The 21,268-nt window shown below is 37.6% G+C and overlaps 1 protein-coding gene across 7 annotated transcripts in view; it reads right to left on the bottom strand.

Moving 5' to 3' along the window:
• PARD3B (par-3 family cell polarity regulator beta) overlaps positions 1-21,268 on the bottom strand; it is a 981,548-nt gene that overhangs the window by 592,596 nt on the left and 367,684 nt on the right. For all 7 annotated transcript variants that reach the window (XM_049106749.1, XM_049106751.1, XM_049106755.1 and 4 more), the window contains one exon: positions 557-728. In XM_049106749.1, the coding sequence (XP_048962706.1) occupies positions 557-728 (172 nt within the window). The remainder of the gene's footprint in view (positions 1-556; positions 729-21,268) is intronic.

The following is a 21,268-nucleotide window of genomic DNA, read 5'->3' as shown; positions in this document are numbered from 1 at the left end:
AGAAGAATGTTTATTTTTCTCCCAATGCCCTCAAAACAAAAATAAAGAAATCCAAACAAAATTACTGGGTGTGTTGTTCTTGTTTGAATAAATCAGCAGGACAGAATTAAAAGACTAACTTCAAAGGTTTTCCCCAAAGTCTAAGCGACATAGTTTGAGGAGAAAAAGAAGGTGGCTGAAATAGAAAGTGACCTTTATTTCTAGTCTGAATTCCTTGATAAATCTTAGCTTTCACCACATGACACTTTTGAGAGATGTTTTTTTAAGTCATCTTCTTGGGCTACAGATAAACCCCATCACTTACAGACCAGCCTGTCCTGTAGGGTACTTCAAGAGTACACAATTCAGATGCACCTGCAATTCAAGAAAAAACTGCATCCCCTTGTCGGAGCATCAGCAGCTACAAATTGCTACGTAAAAATAATTTTAAGCGAAGACAAACCAGAATTTTAAGGAAAGATACTAAGAGGATAATTCAAATAGTAGAAGCAACTTATAGCCAGCAAGATGATGTATTTCAACCAGGTGAAGAACATACCAGTGAAAATACACATACCTAATTTCAGAGCAGAAGGGGTTACTTCAATTTCCCCACCAATTGGTTTAAATGCAGCCAACTGGGCAGCCACTTCCGTCTCAAAGGCATCTGGGCTCTGCCGACCTGCAGAGTTTCCACTGGGGCTCTCCATCTTGTGAAGTGGTTCTTGTTCATCAAACACAGCAATCAGCTACAAACAAAACCAACAACACTAATTACTTTGAATGGCATGCGTATCACACAACACTATATCCAGCGGATTGTGATCTTAATTTGATTTTAAAGAAAATAGCTTCTGAAAACTTGTACCACACCAAACCTCTCAATGCAAAAAGCAGGTGCTCAGGATTTAATTCATGGTTTGTCTACTCTTGAAATAAAGAACTGATTTTGGCTCTCTTTTAGGAAGGAAATGGCTGCCCCTCCCCTCGCCGCCTTTTCCAATATGCCAAAAAGGACCTTAGTATTTTTAAAGAGGGTTTCCAGAAATAAAAGTTGAATATGCAAAAGCTGAACAATAGATCTACATGGTGAAAGAGGCCATTCCAGCCTCAGAGAGCTAAGATATGATAAAATCTATAATTATGGCTGTCCTTTTAGACACGATCACAACAAATAAATGTGTATATTTCCACACAATGTGTTCACTTTGTGCACATAAATATCCCCTTTTTATACATCCCTTTAATTTTGTTCTCTTCATTCATGACACTATGTTGACTGGTTTAAGTCCAATGAACGTCAAGTCCAATGAGACTAAACATCAGCACTTTTAACCAAATTATTCCCATCTTCATCTCAATTTTATTTCATATGAGAACTGTTTCTTGTCATTAATATAAAAACATTTAATTGTCCATTTCCAAGTAATTTTTCATAAAGGGCAAAATGTAATAAAGTATTCATTGCATGAAGATTGCTGTATAAACAGGACAGTCCTGCTGAAGCTGTACTTTTGGCCGGCAGACAGCACCACCATAGAGCAACTTCACACACTTCTCATCAGGTGGTGTGGAAAAGTCCAAATGTGCATGTAGTAGGCAGTGAGGGGATGCTACTGTCAACCCAATAAAGTACATTGTGTGCAATTTGAAAGCTGCTAGTAAATCTTTAGATATTTTTCATTCATTAAATAAAACAAACCTACTTGTGATTCAAACATTTATTCAGAAAAGGCACTCCAAGGCCCATTCATAGGGGAGCCTTGTTAGCAATAGTATTAATAACACAAATGCAGGAGTAATCAATCAAAACATCATAAATTCCAAGTTCAGTCTTTCAAAAGAAATGAATACAATTAGGGATATGCAAATTGACTATTCAAAAATAATTTTCATAATTGACTACTCATTTCCAGTATGGAGACTTCTTTAATTGGAAAATCCAACAATCCTCTTACCACAGGAAAGAAATGCTACTCCCAAGGCATTATTTTTAATTCTTGAAATTGAGCACATACATTTTTCTATTTTTAATTGGTAGCACTGATGAACTGATTTGAGAGAAGACTTAATAGATTAATAATGAAAGATTATTCTAGTATAAAAATAATCAGTAGATGTATCTTTCTAATCATCTGGTCAAAGTGAAGAGTTTAACACTTTAAATCTTGAACAGGAAAATAGGGGAGCCTGGGTGGCTATGTTGGTTGTGTCTGCCTTCAGCTCAGGTCATGATCCCGGAACACTGGGATCAAGTCTCACATTATGCTCCCTGCTTAGTGGGGACTCTGCTTCTCCCTCTCTCTCTCTACCCCTCCGCCTCCCCCATGCTCATGCTCTATCATACTCTCTCTCTCAAATAAAAACTTAAAAAAAAGAGAGAGAAAAGAAAAATAAAATCAACTTTTAACATGTGCTAGAAGTGTTATTTTCACCACTATTTGTGTGACATAATTATAATTTCAGTTTTGCATATTGGTGAAATCTAACACATCTTAGTAACATTTATTTTAATTGTCAATCAGCGAGGCAAGTGGCTTACTATACCGGTTCTATGAACAATTTTGTGTAAGTAAGACTAAAACCTTACTTTTCCCTCTTGCTACATCCTTAACTGCTAGTATACGTAATGTGCCTTAAATACTGGGAGAAAGAGAAAACAGAATATCAATCTGGAGCATATATAGAATTTTAAAACTGAAAATTCGTAAGATAAATCATTATCTATCTTTGTTATGTAATTTTTCCTCCTTAAAATATTTTACTGTTTTTCATACTATTATATCCACTCTAGTTTATAGCATATGTAATAACAATGGTACACCTATTTATCAAACAAGAGAACATAATAGTTCAGAGATTTTGTTTCTACCTCAAAAGGGTAGACGAAATAATAATAGGTACTAAAATCTAGTCCTTTTAAATTTCCTACCCAGGGTTCCAGACCATAATGTGACTGTTTTCCAAAAAGAGGAGTGATGTTGTAAATGAGTCTCTATTCCTGGAAAGAAGAGGTTCAGTTCCTGAATCTGTGGTGCCCAAATGAAGTCATTGGCTCCACTGGGGCTGGCTGATAAGCGACTGTCCATGCACTCTTCATCTCAACATCCACAATGTGCACACTTACACTTGCCTCAGTAGTGACAATCTATTTAAACTGTACACATTGTAGGTGCTTATTAGCTAGATGACTTATCAGAACATCTACATTACTGGATAGCAGAGTTCCCAGCAGACGATGTTACAGAGGAGCATTAATTCACATAAACCACTCTTCTAGTTCCTCAGCAGAAAGCAAGCTGATTTCTAAGGTGTCCATTGCATGAAAATGGCCTCTCCTCCCTGACCTTAAACTCATTAAAAATTACCTTTCCCACAGAGAGGAGATGGACACGAAAGAAGGAATTGTATTTAAAGTTTTCTGTTGTTAAGGTTTCACCTAGACTGAACTTCTATGGCATGCGGAAGATTTTTCACGGACATCGCAGCAACTGTAGCAACCTAAACGCTACCCAAAATGCAAACAGGCAATATTTCATTTGGATGCCTTCCCCTTCTACTGTCCCACCCATCTTTTGGCGACCCCTCTGTTCACCTTCTGTAAGGTCAATATTCTCAGGTCATGCTGTGCGACACTGATATTTCCCAAAGACCCCAAAATCCAAGATCTTTTCACACAGACATTATTTCCAACCAAAACTTCTGCCTACACAGATCTCTGTATTTAGGTATCTTACCCCCAGATAGACACAAGAAGGTTAGTCTACAAAGATACTCTTCATTCTCCCACTCAAAACAAAGATAAAAACAAACAATAAGTAGAGCTTGTAAACCTTGTCAGGACCCCCCCAGATACAATGTGATTTCCTCAACTTTCCTTGAGAGCAGAATCTGAAAGAGCTGTCCACAGAGCAATTTCCAGTTTCCCTACTACCATTCTTGCTAGTCAGGCTCTTACTCTTCTGGTCCATGGAAACTGTTCTTATCAAGATCAAAACCAATCCTCAGGTAGCTAAATCCCAAGTCATTTCTTTGGCTTGATTTCAGAACACAGTTGACCACGGCCTCTTCCTTAAATTATTTTCTTCATTTGCTTCCTGGACTTCTTCCAACTCTCCAAGCCCACCATTAATGTCCTCCTCCTTATTCCTGCCCATCTCTAAAAATATGGAATATGTCTAAATTTGTTTTGGACACCTCTTTTGTCTCATGGCATGGATGTAAGTATACGCTGATAAATCCCAAACTTAAATCTTCAACCCAGAGCTTCTTCTTGAACTCCAGGATCATAAGGTCCATTGTCTAATGTAACATGTCAAAAACTGAAAAACTGACCTTACAAAGATCTTTCCATAACTGTTTTACATCCCAATTAATGACAACCCATTCTTTAGTTGCTCAGGGTAAAAATCTCCTATTGATCCTTGATGTCTTTTCCCCTTCCTTTCTCCCTCTGTCTCTCATACATCCCACACACATCCAATTTGTCAACAAATCTCGAAATGTAATCACAGTTTGACTTATCCCTCCACTCCCACCACTTTGGACTGTACTCCCAGTCTCTCCCATGGGTTACTGCAACTATTTCTTGTCTGGCCTCTTTGTTTTTACCCATGCTCCCTTTCAATCCATTCTCAATACAGCTGACGGAGGGACCCTTCTAAAACACAAGGCAGGTCATATCTCTCCTGTGATTGGTCACTTCCCGATGAAGCTCAAGTCCTTGCAATGGACTAACTGGTCATGGGCTCCCTGTGACCTTTCTGACCTCATGTTCTGAGTACATTCTCCCTTGTTCTTCGAATTCCACCCAGCTATGCGATTTCTTCTTTGTCCCTGATTCAGTGTCTTTGCATATGCTGTTCCCTTCTCCTGAGGGAAGTCTTTCCTCAGACACTTCCATGGCTTATTCCTCTGTCCTTCTCATCTCTACTCAAAGGCCACACTCTCTGCATTGCAATATCACCACCACTTCCTATCCTTCCATGCTTTTTCTTTATAGTATTTATCACCCCCTCAATGTTTCACCTTTTATTTATTGCCCTTCTAACTGTACTAGAATATAATTTCCAAGAAAACAGAGAGTTTTGTCTTTTTTGTTGTATCCCTATCGCCTCGAATGGTAAGTATATATAGTAGGCACCGAACATATATTTTTGGGAGTAAAATGAATAAAACGAGGCAAGAACAGATACTAAAACAGCACAGCACAGCAATAAAAGATACCTAGATTTTTCATGTGCTTTTAGGATAAACATTCATATTATTATTTTTTAGCAGTGAATGAGTATAAGCAAGCAACACATAGCCAAAAGGTCCTCCAAGGATCATCATCATTATTACTGTTGTTCTGGTTTTGTTATTATGGGGGAAAAATACCTCATTTTCCATTCAACATCAGGAGAAATTGTTTCTGCCACAACAAGATCCAAAGACAGAGATTATGTGTGTTTCTTTTCTTTTCAGGCTCAACTCTGAAAGGGAGAATTTGCTCATTTGGTCTCTGAAGGAGTAGAAGTGTTGCACCAGGGGTGGATGGCAGATGGAGAGGGCGGCAGGGTTAGCAGTCTGGCTCCAGGCACTCCCTCGCCCACTTTCCTCCAATATGCCACTTCGAGGTACCTGGTGTCAAGCTGCTAGATGTGTGCCCCAACATAGCTTAAGGACAAATGTGAATAAACCCCCAAGGTAGTGGGGGCATAGCCTGAGTTGGCATACCATAAACTCACAGCAGAAGTGCTCAGCTTTTACAAATTCATGTCTTATATTTTGCATTCTATCAGCTTTCTGTGCTTGTTTTAATACAAAAAGATTCTTCTCTTTAATCGCCAGCAAAATTAAGAGGTACAGGAAGAGGAAGAGGTACAGTGTTTATCTACGTGTTTCACAGTACCTCTGTTTGAGAGGTCGGGGTGGAGTGTAATTCTCAGGAATGCACCTAACTTCTAAATAGGATTTAGAAAAACATGGAAAAAAGAAACACATTAATGTGGCGTGTACAAATTATATCCAACAACTGGATCTCAGCACGCAGATGATATTCCCAATTCAAAGATTAGGCACTAGTTTTGGTAAGTGCAAGTATCTCCTGCCCACCACTGAAGGCATATCGGAAGAACATCTGAAATTAGGATTCTCCTAGAAAAAATATCACCAACAAATCCCACATTAGAGGCTATTTCCATCTTTTTTCTCACACTCACCTTGTAAAGGTCAAAATAATGAAAAAGTCAACAACAACAAAAAACTCACAGATGAAAGGAAATAGAAGAACTTTGGATAATTTACAACATCCATGAAACCGGAATAATACACTTGATCAAAAGAGCCATGTGTTCTCTGCAATTTCACACCATCAATATCTCTTCAAGGACTCAGGCCTGTTTTTAGACTCAAACTGTAAGATGACTACGATCAATATCACTAGTAAAGATGTGTGTGTGCGTGCAGGAGTGCGTGTGTGTGCATGTGTGCGTGCGTGTGTGATGAGGGGTAAGTCGGGTGGAGGTAGGATGTTAATTTCCTTGATAATATCCCTAACATGCCTAGATGCTTAGCACAGAGCCCGGTACACAGTGGCAGGTTAAATGTTAATTCCTTTTCCTACCATAGTTAACATTCTCTGGCTTCCAGACTAAATCCCACTTGACTTGTTTATCCATATTCTGTTTTCACTTTGTTGCTTCTCTTTAATCTCTTCATCACAGGATTGACAGAGGAACAGAGAAAGCACCAAGATCAAACACATCAAATGGGTAATTTTTGTTTTTCTTTTTTTTCTTGCTCTTCATCACACAAGAACACACAACCCTTAGACATGCAGTACTGCTCTTCCACCTAGCAATAACATGGGCTGTGCTGTCTATTCCACCTCAACTGAAGGAATATACCAATGCCTCCAGTTTCTATACTGACAAGTAAATATTTGAATAATAAATGCCACCAAGTGCATTTTTTGCAGAGTCCTTCAATATTCATGCTGTGGTTTGCTCTGTTATCGACCTACTAGTAGCATTCTGTTACTTTTACAACAATAAAAATAATAATCTGATTATAACAATCATATAATATCTTTAGCCTAGAGAATAAAAAAGTGATCTAAATGCTCATAGAATATAATTTATGAAAGTGTACTTTTTTGTATTAGTAATTACAGTAAGAAATATGTGGCTCTATTTTAATTACACATCAAGTAAACTGGTGTATTACTAAGAAAAGCTTATTTGCCATATTGAGTTCTTTGGGTTAAACTGTTGAATTTAACAACAGATTGCTATTTTTACTGTTTCATCCATATTCCATATTACCAACAACTATCAAATAAAATTAAAAGACAAAGAAAAAAAACCCAGGATCCTACCAAATAAAATTGGAATCATTTGTCTCAAATCTTAATAAACACAATTAAATCTAAGTAAGACTGTGAAATTACAACAATTTCACAAGTAGAGGAAAACACATTATCACCTTTGGGAACAGAGTGAAACACTGCAGAATTTCATTTAAATGTATGCATCTGCTTATAACTAAATAACAATTGGCTATGGGAGTTAATTTTATGCCACTTTAAACAAAGGTCTGAAAATAGGTGATCTTCCTTCATAGGATTTTGACAGCTAGCTAAAAGCTTTAATCCAGATTTTCAAAATTAGCATGATCACATTAGCATCTTCATCAGATGCAAGCATCAGATCTAGCATCCTCAGAGCAAGTATGTAACAGCTCTGAATCTCACAAAAGTTCAATCGACATTCAGTAAATGAGATAAACCAATTTTCATTTCCTCTCCAAACTGAAAATCTGTAATAGGGACTTTTTCAAACTTTACAGCTCTAAGCTTCATTTTAAAGAAAATTACATAATTTATTCAACTGTACTAAGAACCCTATTTATTCTCATCACTTTTTAAAGAGGAAGCTGCCTACATATGCCTGTAATGACAAAAAAAAATATGTCTATTAAAAAACCACCAACATTTTGGCCAAAACTACATTTACCTCCTTTAATTATGCAGTAACTCACTCAGAAGTCAGATATACATTAAAGGCATTTATACTGGATCATATTTTTCCTGTGACTCGCTTAAGTTCGAGAGAATCTTGGGTTTGTTTTTGTTGCATTCTTGACTTTCCTTAGGAGTAACAACTCAGCATTTATGAAACAACCTTCACAACTGACATCTAATATACACAAGGAAAGCCTGAAGACACCTTCCTCTGTGCCCTTCATCCAAAACAGTGGTGGAGCAAAGGGCCCCATGGAGGTCAGGTGGCAGCCACCAAGCCCTTCCCTAAAGGACCTCAAAGGGACAGCAATGGGAAAAACATACAGGTAAAGAAGATGGAAGTACTTTCAAGCATTCTGAGGCAACACGAAGGTCAGAAATTATAAAACCTTAATATATCTGGCTTTGTTAATAATACTATTTTCACTGTCTCTAAGTTATACATATTAACAACAGACACACAAGAAAGTGGAAAATCCTTAAGGTTAAACTAGCTGAGAAATTCTCAAAAAGGATGTCAATCCAGTGAGTGGCTTTGCTTGCCATTTATCTAGTATATCACTGGACGCTTCTCAATTTTACCCATTCGCAAGGACTTGGAAGGTCTTGGGAGAGTTATTAGAAATGAAACTATTAGAAATGAAGGTAATGTTTTAAAATGCATGGATACACGTACACACAAATGGCTCCAAATGGCTCTCTCTCCGAATTATTTTTAACTAAATCACACACATCTAACCTACATTTTTGGAAGAATGTTCTTTTTTAAGGAGTGTATCTTACACTACAAAACATAAAATAGCACAGGGAAAAACATTTTGTAAATTACAAAGCATTCATATGTTTACAATGTTGTATGATTCACGTAACTCCTATTTTACCAGCTCAGTTTTACTCTCCTTCCTTCTATTTTCTACCCAAAGCTGTGGTGGTCTCGGGAACACTTCTTTGGTAACTTCTTGGCCAAGGTCCAGCGCTGCCACAGCCATCCATAGGCAGGTCAACAGATCCCTGAAGGCAGTAATTTACGGGAATCTAAGGATTATCTCTCTCTGCAGGGATTACTCCTTTACAATAAAATGCCTCAGTTCCTCTGGCCAGGTCCTCACATCTCCACTGCAAAGACCTCAACTTGCTTCTGGCTTCCAGTCCAGCCCCCAGTGTTTACCCACAACACTACTGTGCTGGTGGGCTTTCCATCATACAATCTGGTGCGGTCTTGCTCCAACTTAAAATTCTGCATCCTATATTATCGTGGCTTCCAAAATGTAGTTCAAGTCCCACAAATGAGGTCTTCCATCAGACTCTCTGCTGTTCCCACAATACCGTCCATGTCTCTATCATTACCTGTCTACACAGCACAAAGGTCTGGATTTACTTGCCTCTATAACTGTAAGCTACCTGAAAAAAACAAACCTGTAAGTTATTTGAAACCATGAGTCACATAACTACAAAATGCTTTTAACAAAAAATTACACAGCCCTCACTATGTGCTAGGTGCTGTGCTTACAAATTCTATTTTATACTCATAAAAAAACATTAGGAGACTAGCATTGTTAGCCCCTCATTACAGATGAGAGAATTGAAGTATAATCTGACTTTACTACTTTTTTAAAAAAAGATTGTATCTTAAGTAATCTCTACTCGATTGTGGGGCTCAAACTCATAACCTTGAGATCAAGAGGTGCATGATCTACTGACTCAATCAACCAGGCACCCCTCAAGTACACTTGACTTTATATTCCAAGTTCCTAGTAGGTACATTGGTACATGGAAAGGGTGGTAAGAGAGTGACTTAAGTTCTCTGCTATAGCTGAGAGGAAAAGCAAAGCCATTGTTATGTAGATGTCTACACTTTTAAGGTACATACCATCTCCCTGAGTCCAGATGTTTCCATCCAATTAGGAACAAAAATAACCTCCCTTATCATCTATGCTCCCACAGTGGACAAAATAGCTCCTGCCCTATCCTCGAGGCTTGATGTGAAATTACATTTTATAATTTTTCCATCTAAAATCCACTTAGTGTATTATGATCCCAATTCTACCGGCTGGTGGACTGCATTTAAGTGCTTGGTGTTCTTCCAGAGGAAACGTGACATTAAAAAACTAATTTGTGCATTAACATACTTGATTTCGAAACAAACACAACCGTACAGTGCTCTCCACTACATCTGACGGTTAGAAGAATTCTCCTTATTTGTACTAATGACTGCAATCCAGGGTGTGTTGCTTAATTTTGTGGATTAATGAGTAAGCAATCAAACGTGATTTTAAGTCATGAATATAACAAACATACTATTCATTTATTTTGACAAGTATTTTAATTTATGAGACTTGGCTACAAATAGAACAGTCTATTTGGTAAAAGAAAAAGAAAAAAGAAACCTTTCCACTTTTAAGACAACTCAACAGCTCTGAGAGTAAATCTCTGCAGAGAATGATGACTAAGCCAGCACCTTCTAAAGACAGATAAGGAATTGATAGGTTGATAGAAAACAAACAAACAATGAGATCTTTCTAGATCATGACAATTTTCAAAGAGAAAATGTCTGCTGCATGCACTGGAGCTACACACCCTATCTTTGGAGGCTGCAAACCACAGAGCCTTCTCACTAAAATAGGGCAGTGCTGGCCTGAGGCAGGTGTCCCATCATCGCCTGTCACCCTGCTGGCCTAAAACTCAAGTTTCAACAGCTTCACGTGTCCCTGAGGTGGCCTCATGTTCCAGGCCTGAGAGCCCGCCAGGCCAGGTAAAGTGGTGAGTGGACAACAAATACGAGGACATTTTCAACTCCCTGAAAATTAGCTGGGATTAATTGGTACTCCATTTCATCAGACTGGTGAGGGGACAGACTCTTTAGCAAATTGGCCTGAGCACCGGCTGATTGACCTCATGACAGGTCCAATGATGTTCTACTTTCTCCTGCATTTTGTGACAGCCGAGCAACTGGTGCAGACTATGCAAAGGTCAGTGCGCAGCCTGATTGAGGGCTGCAGAAGCACCGCTCTTAAATATTCCATTTAGACTCACATCTTCCTTGTCATGGGTGACAAGGCTTTGAAGCCGGTATTTTAAAAAATTAACACTGCAATTGCAGGTGGGTTTAGCTGCTGAACTCCTTCCGTCGGAGTGGTAGAGCTAACCTTTTCCTTTACCTTCTAATTGCTCTACATCTCCTTAACTAGTGATAATGTGGCTAACCCTGCTGGGATGGGTGTTGACTTTGGGAGCATTTAAATGTCAAGATTTGTAATTATGATTGTGGGTGTATTAAACTCACATAGAATGATGCCTCGCTAATTGGGGCCTGAAGACAAGAAGCCTGGGGTCCTTGGTCCTTGCTCTCAGTCACAGGAGGTCTGTTACCTCCTTCAGGAGTACTTGTGTTTTAGGTCTTGCCTCTAATTGTAGAAAGATGGTCTTTGAGAGTCTGTTGCAAATTTGTATACTTCATACAAAAGGCCTTCTTCCTAAAGCACCTAAAATAGATTCTGTAGGCATTAAAACCTATGATTTCTAAATCAAGAAATGAAACACATAGAGCATATGGGGAAAAAAACGGAACACATGTTTTGAAATTAGAATTGAACCCAAAAATCCAGGTTGCCAAGACCATCAGCAATCTTGGGTTTCAAAAGCCAGTCTTCGCATTGATACTGTCAAACCCAGTGGCATCTTCTGTACTTTGCTTCTTTATTTGGGATTTTATGTTTTTCAGGTAAAAAAGTGTGGAGACCAGAATATGTGGGGATTGCAATCTCCCCTAATTCCTCCAGCACATTTGATATGTGGTGTGTGCCTGATTGGGAGGGAAAACTTCAAAAGAATATCATTAGAGAAACTTCTCAAAGCACAGAGTAGGAAAGATGTGCAAGACCATCTAAAATTCCAGAAAACTCCTGTAACAAAGTTGGTGTTTTTTGTCCCATCTTTTCTTCTATGGGTTTACGTATACATCACAATGCCACTTGAACCATATTGCATAACACAAGTTCTGATATTTTCACTTAGGAATGCCCTGTGTGCAATTTCTTTCATTTTAATCTGCAAAAAATGAAGAAAATTCATGACTAATATTTCATAGCATATTAGTCATATCATAAATAATTTAGCCATTATGCCATTCAGGACACATGACAATGAGGTTATCTGTGCAAAGAAGCATCATTTTTTCAATAATTGCTAATTTTTCAGACGCTATTATATGTTCCTTTTAAAGATCAATTATTTGATTACTAGTGATACTGAAAATAATTCCATAAACCACTTTTATTTCTTTCTTTTTATTCATACCCTTCGCTCTTCTGTCCCATTTTGCTTTTGGTATCTCTTATCAGCATGTACAAGCTCTTTTCTTTTTTTCTTTTTTTTTTTTTTTCGAGTATATTGTCTTTATCTTTGCAAAATGTTTGACAGTTTACATTTCATTCTTGTTAATGATGTAAACTTTTTCATTGCATGGTATTGCATTCATTTAAAACCCTCTATTAAATCTTCCAAGGTCCTTATAAATAGGTACTCACCTGGAACCAGTAATACTTTATGATGGGCAAGTAGTAAAACAATGTTGGTTTTGTTTAATTTACTACTTTGATAGTCCCACAAGACAGAGCAGGTGGGAAATGTTTTGATTGATAGGCATTTGGTTTTTAAATCATACATTCATATTCTAAACAAATACAGATGAATACAGCTATTACAATAAGGCAATCACAAATAAAATTTAATATTTCATTGATTTCATAATCCAAGTGTCTAACTCATTATTTTCTGCAAATTCTTTATGCTGAAATTCCACAGTCAATCCATTATTAAAATGGAAAAAATATGTTTCCACAATTTGTTTCAAAAAACTTTCAAGTAATTGAAGACTTTAAGATTCGCTTATTTTTTTGTCCTCTGGACAGAACAAACTTTTAGTGTTATTTTTAAATGTTTCTTGTATGTCTTCTAGTATCCTGTCATCAATCATGTTTGTTCTTTCCTGTAAACCCTTCTGGCTCCTCATATCGCCAAGGATGAAAAAGGGCCCAACTACTGGGAGTGATGGGTAAAAACTCTATGTGTGTCCTTACCTCTTACCTAAGTCTTTTCATTTATTTAACAGCATGGTTTTCAGCCAACCTACGGTCCCAATGACTACTGGTTTCTAGCCACATTCCTCTATCCTACCAAAATATTTTTGCTTATACTCTGTCCTCCAACCTATTCTGCCAGTTAATCCCACTTTCACGTAAATTTCAGAGTTGCTGATTTCATCCACAACATGCAAGTAACATATAGATAGGGCACTTCTTAAAGAAATAGAAAACATGAATTCTTTCAGAGAGCTAATCTATTAAATACACATGTAATGGTCTGCTTATAAATACATAAAATCAACCCAAAGAAATACATCCAGGGCAATATTTAATTCACTATATAAGCAGGCCAAAGAAGTGGTATTTCAATAAGGTAGTAATAAAAGTCAGATAAATGGCATCAGAGGTGAATATACTAGCACAGTGCCATTTTAAGTTTCATCCAGTTGAAGGGAACTACTGCATTAAGGAACAAACCTACAGGCCCATTAACAGGGATATATGCTTACTGTGAAATGGGTGACCCATGGGGATTATAGTGTAGTCATTAAACTCATTAATCTAAGGCCAGGTACACAACTTCTGAGGCCAACTGCAGGATGAAAATGTAGAGTCTTTGCTAAAAAATTAAGAACTGCAAGATGGTGATACCAGAGTACAGAACCAAACATGGGGTGCCAATAAACATGGGACCATGGGTCACCTGCCCACGAAGTTGGCCCTGCTTGAATCGTGTGACTTCCTAAACTTATTCTTATTTCATGTTCCCCAAGTAATCTGATTGTGATTTGACTTCTCACATCAATCTCTCAATAGGAAGAAGACAGGTTGGCTAGCAGATATACAGTATCTAGGCCCCTTGGCAGATGTTCCACATCTGCTTATAGTTCTGGTTATCTTTACCCAGGATCCTTGAGGCAATCAATCCATAGCAACGAGAAGGCACAGTTTATGGAACCACAGTGCCTGAACTGTGGTTAAAAACTAGTTTCACGTACATGGTGTCTAGTGAGATCTCTTCTGTAAATTCCCTAATCTTTGAGGACCCTCCCATTTGAACTTTTACCCCATATTTATTCACTGAAAATATAAAGCTGGCTTAGAAGACAGCTTAAATCAAAGGAAAATGCTGGGAATTTTTTTTACTGAAATGCAAAAGAATACTGTAATTATGTAATACAACAGATATTGCTACAGCAGTAATCATATTACAACATATAAATGTGTCAAAGTAACACACTGTACACCTTAAATTTATACAATGTTACTTGTCAAATTTATTCAATGCAAATAAATAATGCAAAATAATTATAGACTAGGTTATTTTCCCTTGATTCCTAGTTGTCTCTAGGATGACATCTGTTTCTACCCAAGGATTCACAAGGCCTTCCACAAGTGGCCTGAGACCAAATCCAGCCTCATGTCCCTGTATTCACCCATCTGTGCCTTTCACTGTCCCCCACCCTCCACCAACACCACACTCAAGCTGCCCCATCTGCAGTTACTCTTTCCTTTCCTAGAATCCTTAGTAGTAGTAAACCTAGACTCTGGAGCCAGACAGAGTTCAAATCTTCATCACACCACTTTTTAAACATAGGGAAGTTACTTAGCTTCTCTAAGACTTAATCATTTTCTTCATCTATATAGTAAAGAGAAGAATAGTAGCTAACATTTACTAAGCATTTACCATGTTTAAGCACACAATATCTCATCTCTTTCTCATACCACTCCTGGAGGTAGTAACCATCAATATTCCCAAAATTGGAGGCACTAAGAGGTTAGATGGTTTACATGGCCTGTAATTGGATGATTAAATGATAAAAGCAGGCTCCTTGCATGGAGCCTGCTTCTCCCTCTGCCTGTGTCTCTGCCTCTCTTTCTCTCTGTGTCTGTCATGAATAAATAGATAAATAAAATCTTAAAAAAAAAAAAAGCCAAACTTCAGCACCTCCTCATTATTCTGAGCCTTCCTCTTGGGTGGTTGTATTACAAGAGACATAACTTAAGAGTGCCTAGCTACAAAGAAAGATGTTCCTTTAATGCTAACCCACCACTATTATTATAATTATCATCATCGTTATTTTTATTATTGATTAAAAGTCCTATTCATCCTTTAAGACCCAGCTCAATTTGTATCCTGAATAATGTCTAGGTATCAAGGGATTGTGTTTAATGTAAGAATATACCCTAGTTTTCTTTGAGAAATGCACAAAATCAATTTAAAGATACCAAAGTAACTCTCAGCCCAGAACAATATTGGACGGAATATTTGACTAGTAAGATAGACTAGATTTAAGTATTGTAAAATACTTAAATAAACTAACGTCCAAAAAAAGTAGACAGTTTCAACTACACACAGATTAAATAAAAAGATATATATTATTATTAGAAGGTATTTCACCATGTCAAGCGATAAGCATGAAAAGAAAAATTAAAAGAAAAACCAGCTGGTGGGGAGGGAGGAAGACACTAATTAGAGCATAACATCCATCTGACATTTTGTACCTAGTATTTACTCATTTGGTATTGATATTAGGATTAGGAGGAGTAATTCCCATTTCTCTAGAAATATACCATAGGCTGTTGATAAAGCTCCGAATATAAACTGTTATCAAAAGTTGCATTTCATAATAGCATCTTTAGAATAAATGGGAGTGAAGCTGATTGCCTTTCATGCAAGTTTCATACCTGGAAACACTACAGCATTTTCTCAGAAAACTACTCTAGAAAGCCTGTACAGTTAATCAACTTTGGTTTAGAAAGTCTCCATTCTTATAATTTATTTTGTTTTTATAGAATAAAAGACTTGGAAAGATTCCTGTGGGACATGGAAAAATACCAAGATCTGTCAAGGATAAACATGTTTTCTTCCCAAAGCCCTCAAAGTCTGTGAAAATGGGTTCCAATAATGAATCACCAAAAGAAAAAGTCCTGTTTTTATTGGACTAAAATTAATAATTTCTATGAAACAGAAGAACAAATGGAAAGTAGATGCAGGTAACAGAAGGAGAATGCCTGACACTGCACGTAGGAAACCCCATCAGGTAACCAGTGGAACACTGGGAAGGGTCTGCTGAGGCAACAGGACTTTTTTTTTTTTTTTTTTAAATGCTCATGTTCACTCTCTGTGTGCTGAGGAAAAATTGTTTTAGATGTGTTCATAACTGGGAGCTTTTGGCAAAGGTGAACCCATTTATCTAGTCAAATTCGAATGGAAGTCTAAAGTAAGCGAACGATGGAACATGCAAATTATTCTCAACTAATGTAGCTAAACGTGACAAATGTGAGTCAAATATCACACATCTTTAACCGTCTTGCTTCTAACTTAAAAGGGAAAAACATCATTTATTTGTAGCTGCCAAATACTATATTCTCACTAATTTAATAAGCAGGCACCATTTTCTCTACCTCTGAAAATTTATGTTGGTCTTTGGACGGGTTCAGCTGCCTTTTTAAATCTAGTGGTCTGTGACCATAGAGGGTTTTAGCTAAAGGGAAAATGACTTCATAAATCCACAGAGGCTGTCTTGCTTTAAATTATAGTTTGAAGGCTTCAAGACTATATGGAAAGACTTTGAACAAGAAAAATCAAAACACACCAACACATATGTATTGAAAGTTTTTCTATTTTACAATAGAAAACATTCCCTAAGCTTTGGAAAGCATGCACACATACAGTAAGATATGGATTTGGCAACACCTGTGGAGACTCACTACTTAATTATGAAGAAATTTGAAAAAAAAATCTGGTTACACTACATCATGAATCACATTAGTATACATAGTTTTTTAATAAAAATATGATTAGGATATTTTTGCTCTTGATATTTCACAAAACAACAGACATAATCATTATGTCAGTGGAAAGCAGATTATGCTGCTTCAGAGGATGGCGTGCCACTTCTTATTTAGAAAGTGTGTTAGACCTCTTTTGATCAGGTAAGGTTATTTCATAACTTCTTGTACTTGAATGGCAGGTGAAATGCATGGAAAGAATCTTGAGATTATAAGATTGGTCATATATTCTAATAAAGTAACTGAACTGTAGAAAAATTAAATGGGTTTCTAAAATCCTATAGCTAGTTAATAAGGAAAAGAATTTAGTCAAAGCCTAATTTTAACTGGCAGCTAAAAATAATTGTTTGTAGACTTGTAAGACAGGTACTGAGTTCTCTTATGCAACATGGTTCCCACCATTCTGAAGTGGCATATGCTCAACATACTTATTTACTAATTTACCTAACTCCTAAAATAATATAAGACCTTTACCCTATGACTAACTAGAATATATAGGGTTCTTTCCACCCTGTACTTCTTCCTTGATTAAAATGCAACTATCAAATGAGACTACACTTCAGTCTTCTTGCAAAGATTATATTCATTATCATTTGCAAAATAAGCAATGCTTTTTATATTCAGAATTCCTTAAGTCAACTGGTTGGCATCAATAGTAAAATACACAGAACACTGCCTCTATGATTATTATTTTTATGGGTCAGCTTGATAGGGCCCTGGGGTGCCCAGATATTTGGTTAAATATTATTTCTGTTTCTATCTATGAGGGTGATTCTGGATTAAATTAACATTAAAAACAATACATTGAGTAAAGCAGATTGTCCTCCCAAATGTGGGTGGGCCTCATTCAATCCATGGAAGTCTTGAATAGAATAAAAACACTGATTAAGAAAGAATTCCCCGTTTCCTCTCTGTTTGGGCTGGGACAGTGGTCTTCCCTGACCTTCAGACTCAAATGGAAACATCTGCCCTCTTCGGGTCTCAAGACTGTCAGCTTTCAGACTAGAATTTATACCTTTGACTAGAACTACACATTGGCTCTCCTACATCTATAGCTTGCTGCTCAGCCTTCATAATTATGTAAATTAATTCCTTATAATAAACTTCACATCTCTGTGTGTATATGTATTTACACACACACAAATGTGCACGCATCCTATTGGTTTTCCTCTGGAAAACCCCAACATAGGTTCTTTACCCAGAGGTCAAGCAACCAGCAAAATCAACACTTTAGAACAAAGAGTCTGACCCATAAGCAAAAATGTCTTCTTAATGTTCCTTACAGTGATGTACATCTTTTAAGATGGTCAATTATGAAATTTCCAGGCTACAGGTGACCAATGGGGGAAAAAAAAACCTGTAAGAAATGGAAGACTTCCTGTATTTGAAATAGGGAAAACAAGGCTAAAATAAAATAAAGCAACACTCAAAAAGCAGGGGTAGAAGTGTAGTGTTCACTGACACGTTAACTGTTCTTCAGGGGGTGAGGAGAAGTGAAGGTTCAGTAGCCCCCGATAGGCATCTCCGTGAAGCGCTCCTATATCCAAGGAACACTTTTTGAGTATGTATAACATGCCAAGCCCTGTGTTAAGAACTCAGGATATAGCCCTTCATCTCAAGAACCTATCAACTTAGTGATAGGAAGGGTAGATGAACACGAAAATCAAAATGAACACTGTGGCATGTGGCAAAATGGCCGGATGAGCACAAGGTCACATCATGAAGAGAGGGGAAGATGTATTCTGCTTATGTTTACAGGGAGGCTGTTCAAGAAGCTACACGGGGGGAGACGACCTGCACAGGCCTTATAGTTAGCATGATTTCATAGGACAGCAGGATTAGGAAGCACTTCAAAGCACAAGGAACAATACACACAAAGAGGGGCAGGGGTAGAAGAAGAGGGGGGTTGGAAATCGTGAATTCACTGTTTGCAAAACACCAGTTAACTAGTTTGAGGTGTTTGGAGCGCAGGTCCCTGGAAGTTGATAGGAAAAGAAATAGAAAAATAAGACTAGACTGAAAGGCTAGACACAGAAAATGAAGGACCTTGAATGTTGTGTTCACAGGTATGTTTCCTGAAATTTATAAGGTTTTATGGCTTATAATGTATGTTTATGCTTCTCAGACTTTCAGTCCTAATAATACTATGAAGAGGCCAGCTTATATCATCTTCAGAATAAGAATAGATGTAAACAGATACACTCTGCAAAAGTGGCACATGGTGCACACGTCTTCACTGCCCCTATCCTAGTGCGCTCCCACTGCAAGATTAAAATACAAAGTTTGGACACTTGAAATTGGCGTTGTCCTGACCCGTACAAATGAAGACTTCCTCCACATGGACTGTGGGCATGGGTTACAGGAGGTGTGTGTGTGGGTGGGTTTGGAGGAAGGAGGAGTGAAGACGGGCAGGCAGTCTTAATTCACAATGTCAGGGACAATTCCAACAAAATCATTCCAACTGCAACTGCAAAAGCAGACCTCTTCAAAATAAAGCTTTTCTGAGCGTAGAAAGCTTACTATTGCTTTTAATTGAAAAATAACTAATTATGAAATATCAACATTAAGCAGCAGGATCATAAAAATATAAAATAATAAAATCACTGATTATATAATGGCATGATTACTAGGCACTTTGCCTTGACCACCTGCCTGAAGAACGCTGGGCTAAATATAAAAGTCCTCCTGCAAAGAGTGGGTTTCACAAAGGGATGGAGATGGCTGTGGCAGCTTTCCTGCCTGTAAGAACCCAGCAAGGGGAAGCTGGCAGCTTGATGGATTGCTATTTACTGAGGGGCACATCTCCTCGCCCTCAAAGGTAGCCTGGAGAGAGTTAGGGGACAGGAGCCACTGACAGGAGGCCCCCAAGAGTCACATCTTACCCTCCACAGTACAGCTCTCTCTCACTCAGGGGTCTCCCCAGAGCTCCAAGCCATGGGAGCTGCCTCATTTCAGGGGACCACTTTAAAAAGGCAACCGACTCTCTCCTTTTCCCACATATACAAGGCTACCTTTCTTTAAAAAAAAGATGGTTGGCTTCACTTTGTTGTTTCCTGCTTTCATGTATTTCATTTTGAATTTATGTCAGTTGTTTCTTGCATTCTTTCTGTTGTGTTCAGATTTTCTTTTTTTCTTTTAATCTTGGCTTATACAGCATTTGCCTTGTTCTTAGCTTAGTTCCTTTAGGTGATAAAGGTTGAATGTCTAACCTTTTCTATTTTTGCTAGCATTCTTTTTAAAGTTCTCTTTCATATTTTACTTTTCAGCATATATATATATATATATATATATTGTTTTCATATAAATATAAATATATATAGTTTTACCCCTGAAATCTTAATTTCTGGCATTGTATTTAATTTTGCTACTTAAAGCAATTGTGATTTGCAAGTGGCAGAGAGGAAGGACAGTGCAGTGATAGCAGTGGAGAGCACAGTGTTCTCTTACAGAAGATGGATTTCCTTCCTATTTGCCAAAACAGTCTCTTGCTCACCTTATTCGGTACCTCCAGTACTTCTATTAATACAGAGTCTAGTAAAATAAATTCTTGGAATTTATCAAGCTGGAATCTTGTTTGCCTCCTCACGCCACAAATCATTTCCCTCCATTATGGGCAGTCTGTAGAATCTATAATGCTGGCATATAAGATGACTGGGCAAGGGGGTAATACTAGACCAGAGAGTCTCCCCAGGGAAAGGACACTAAATCAGCTCCCTGAGTTTCCTTTAGTACTACTGAGAGTTCCATAGGAAGAAGATGCAATAAAGGGCTTGTGGTGGGATCTTGGATTCTCTTGTGTAGCGGCCAGTCTGCTTCTAACCTGTAAGTTTCCCATGAAGGTCACAGGAAGATCTACTTGGCCTATGTGGTCTTTCAAGTCCCCTTCCTTTTACAAGGGAAAATGTTTGGGTTTGAGGAAAGCAGAAAGAAGCTCGTTAGAGCTCTGATCATCTACAAACAAAAGTGTTAATTTAAAAAAAAGAGAAGTCAAGGATACTTTCAAAGAGATATTTACACAATTTTTTTAAAGCTAGCAACTTAGATTGCAAAGAAGTCAGAATCACTATATAAAAAGAAGTTTGGATATTTTCAATGTATTTCAAATACTTGTGCCGTACAAAATTGACCACACAGAAGATTATTCCCATTAGCACTCACAGGTGATGGGCAATGTTCCTTTTGCCACTTGTCCAAGTTTTGTTTTGCTTTTTGGTTTTTTTAGTATTACCCCTCGATAAAAATTAAAGCTTTGTTAAGATGTCCAAGGATTTTTCTCCCATTCTGCTCTCTTGGGAACAACTTCAATAAAATTCAGAATTCAGAAATGCTTCAAATGTTCTCAAAAAGGCTTGTGATCCCTCAGAGTCCCATCAATAAATCAGTTCACAGAATCTGGTAGGGTTTA

The sequence above is a fragment of the Canis lupus genome, chromosome 37, assembly GCF_003254725.2.
Source record: "Canis lupus dingo isolate Sandy chromosome 37, ASM325472v2, whole genome shotgun sequence".
Classification (NCBI taxonomy): domain Eukaryota; kingdom Metazoa; phylum Chordata; class Mammalia; order Carnivora; family Canidae; genus Canis; species Canis lupus.
This window is presented reverse-complemented; position numbering and strand designations above follow the sequence as displayed.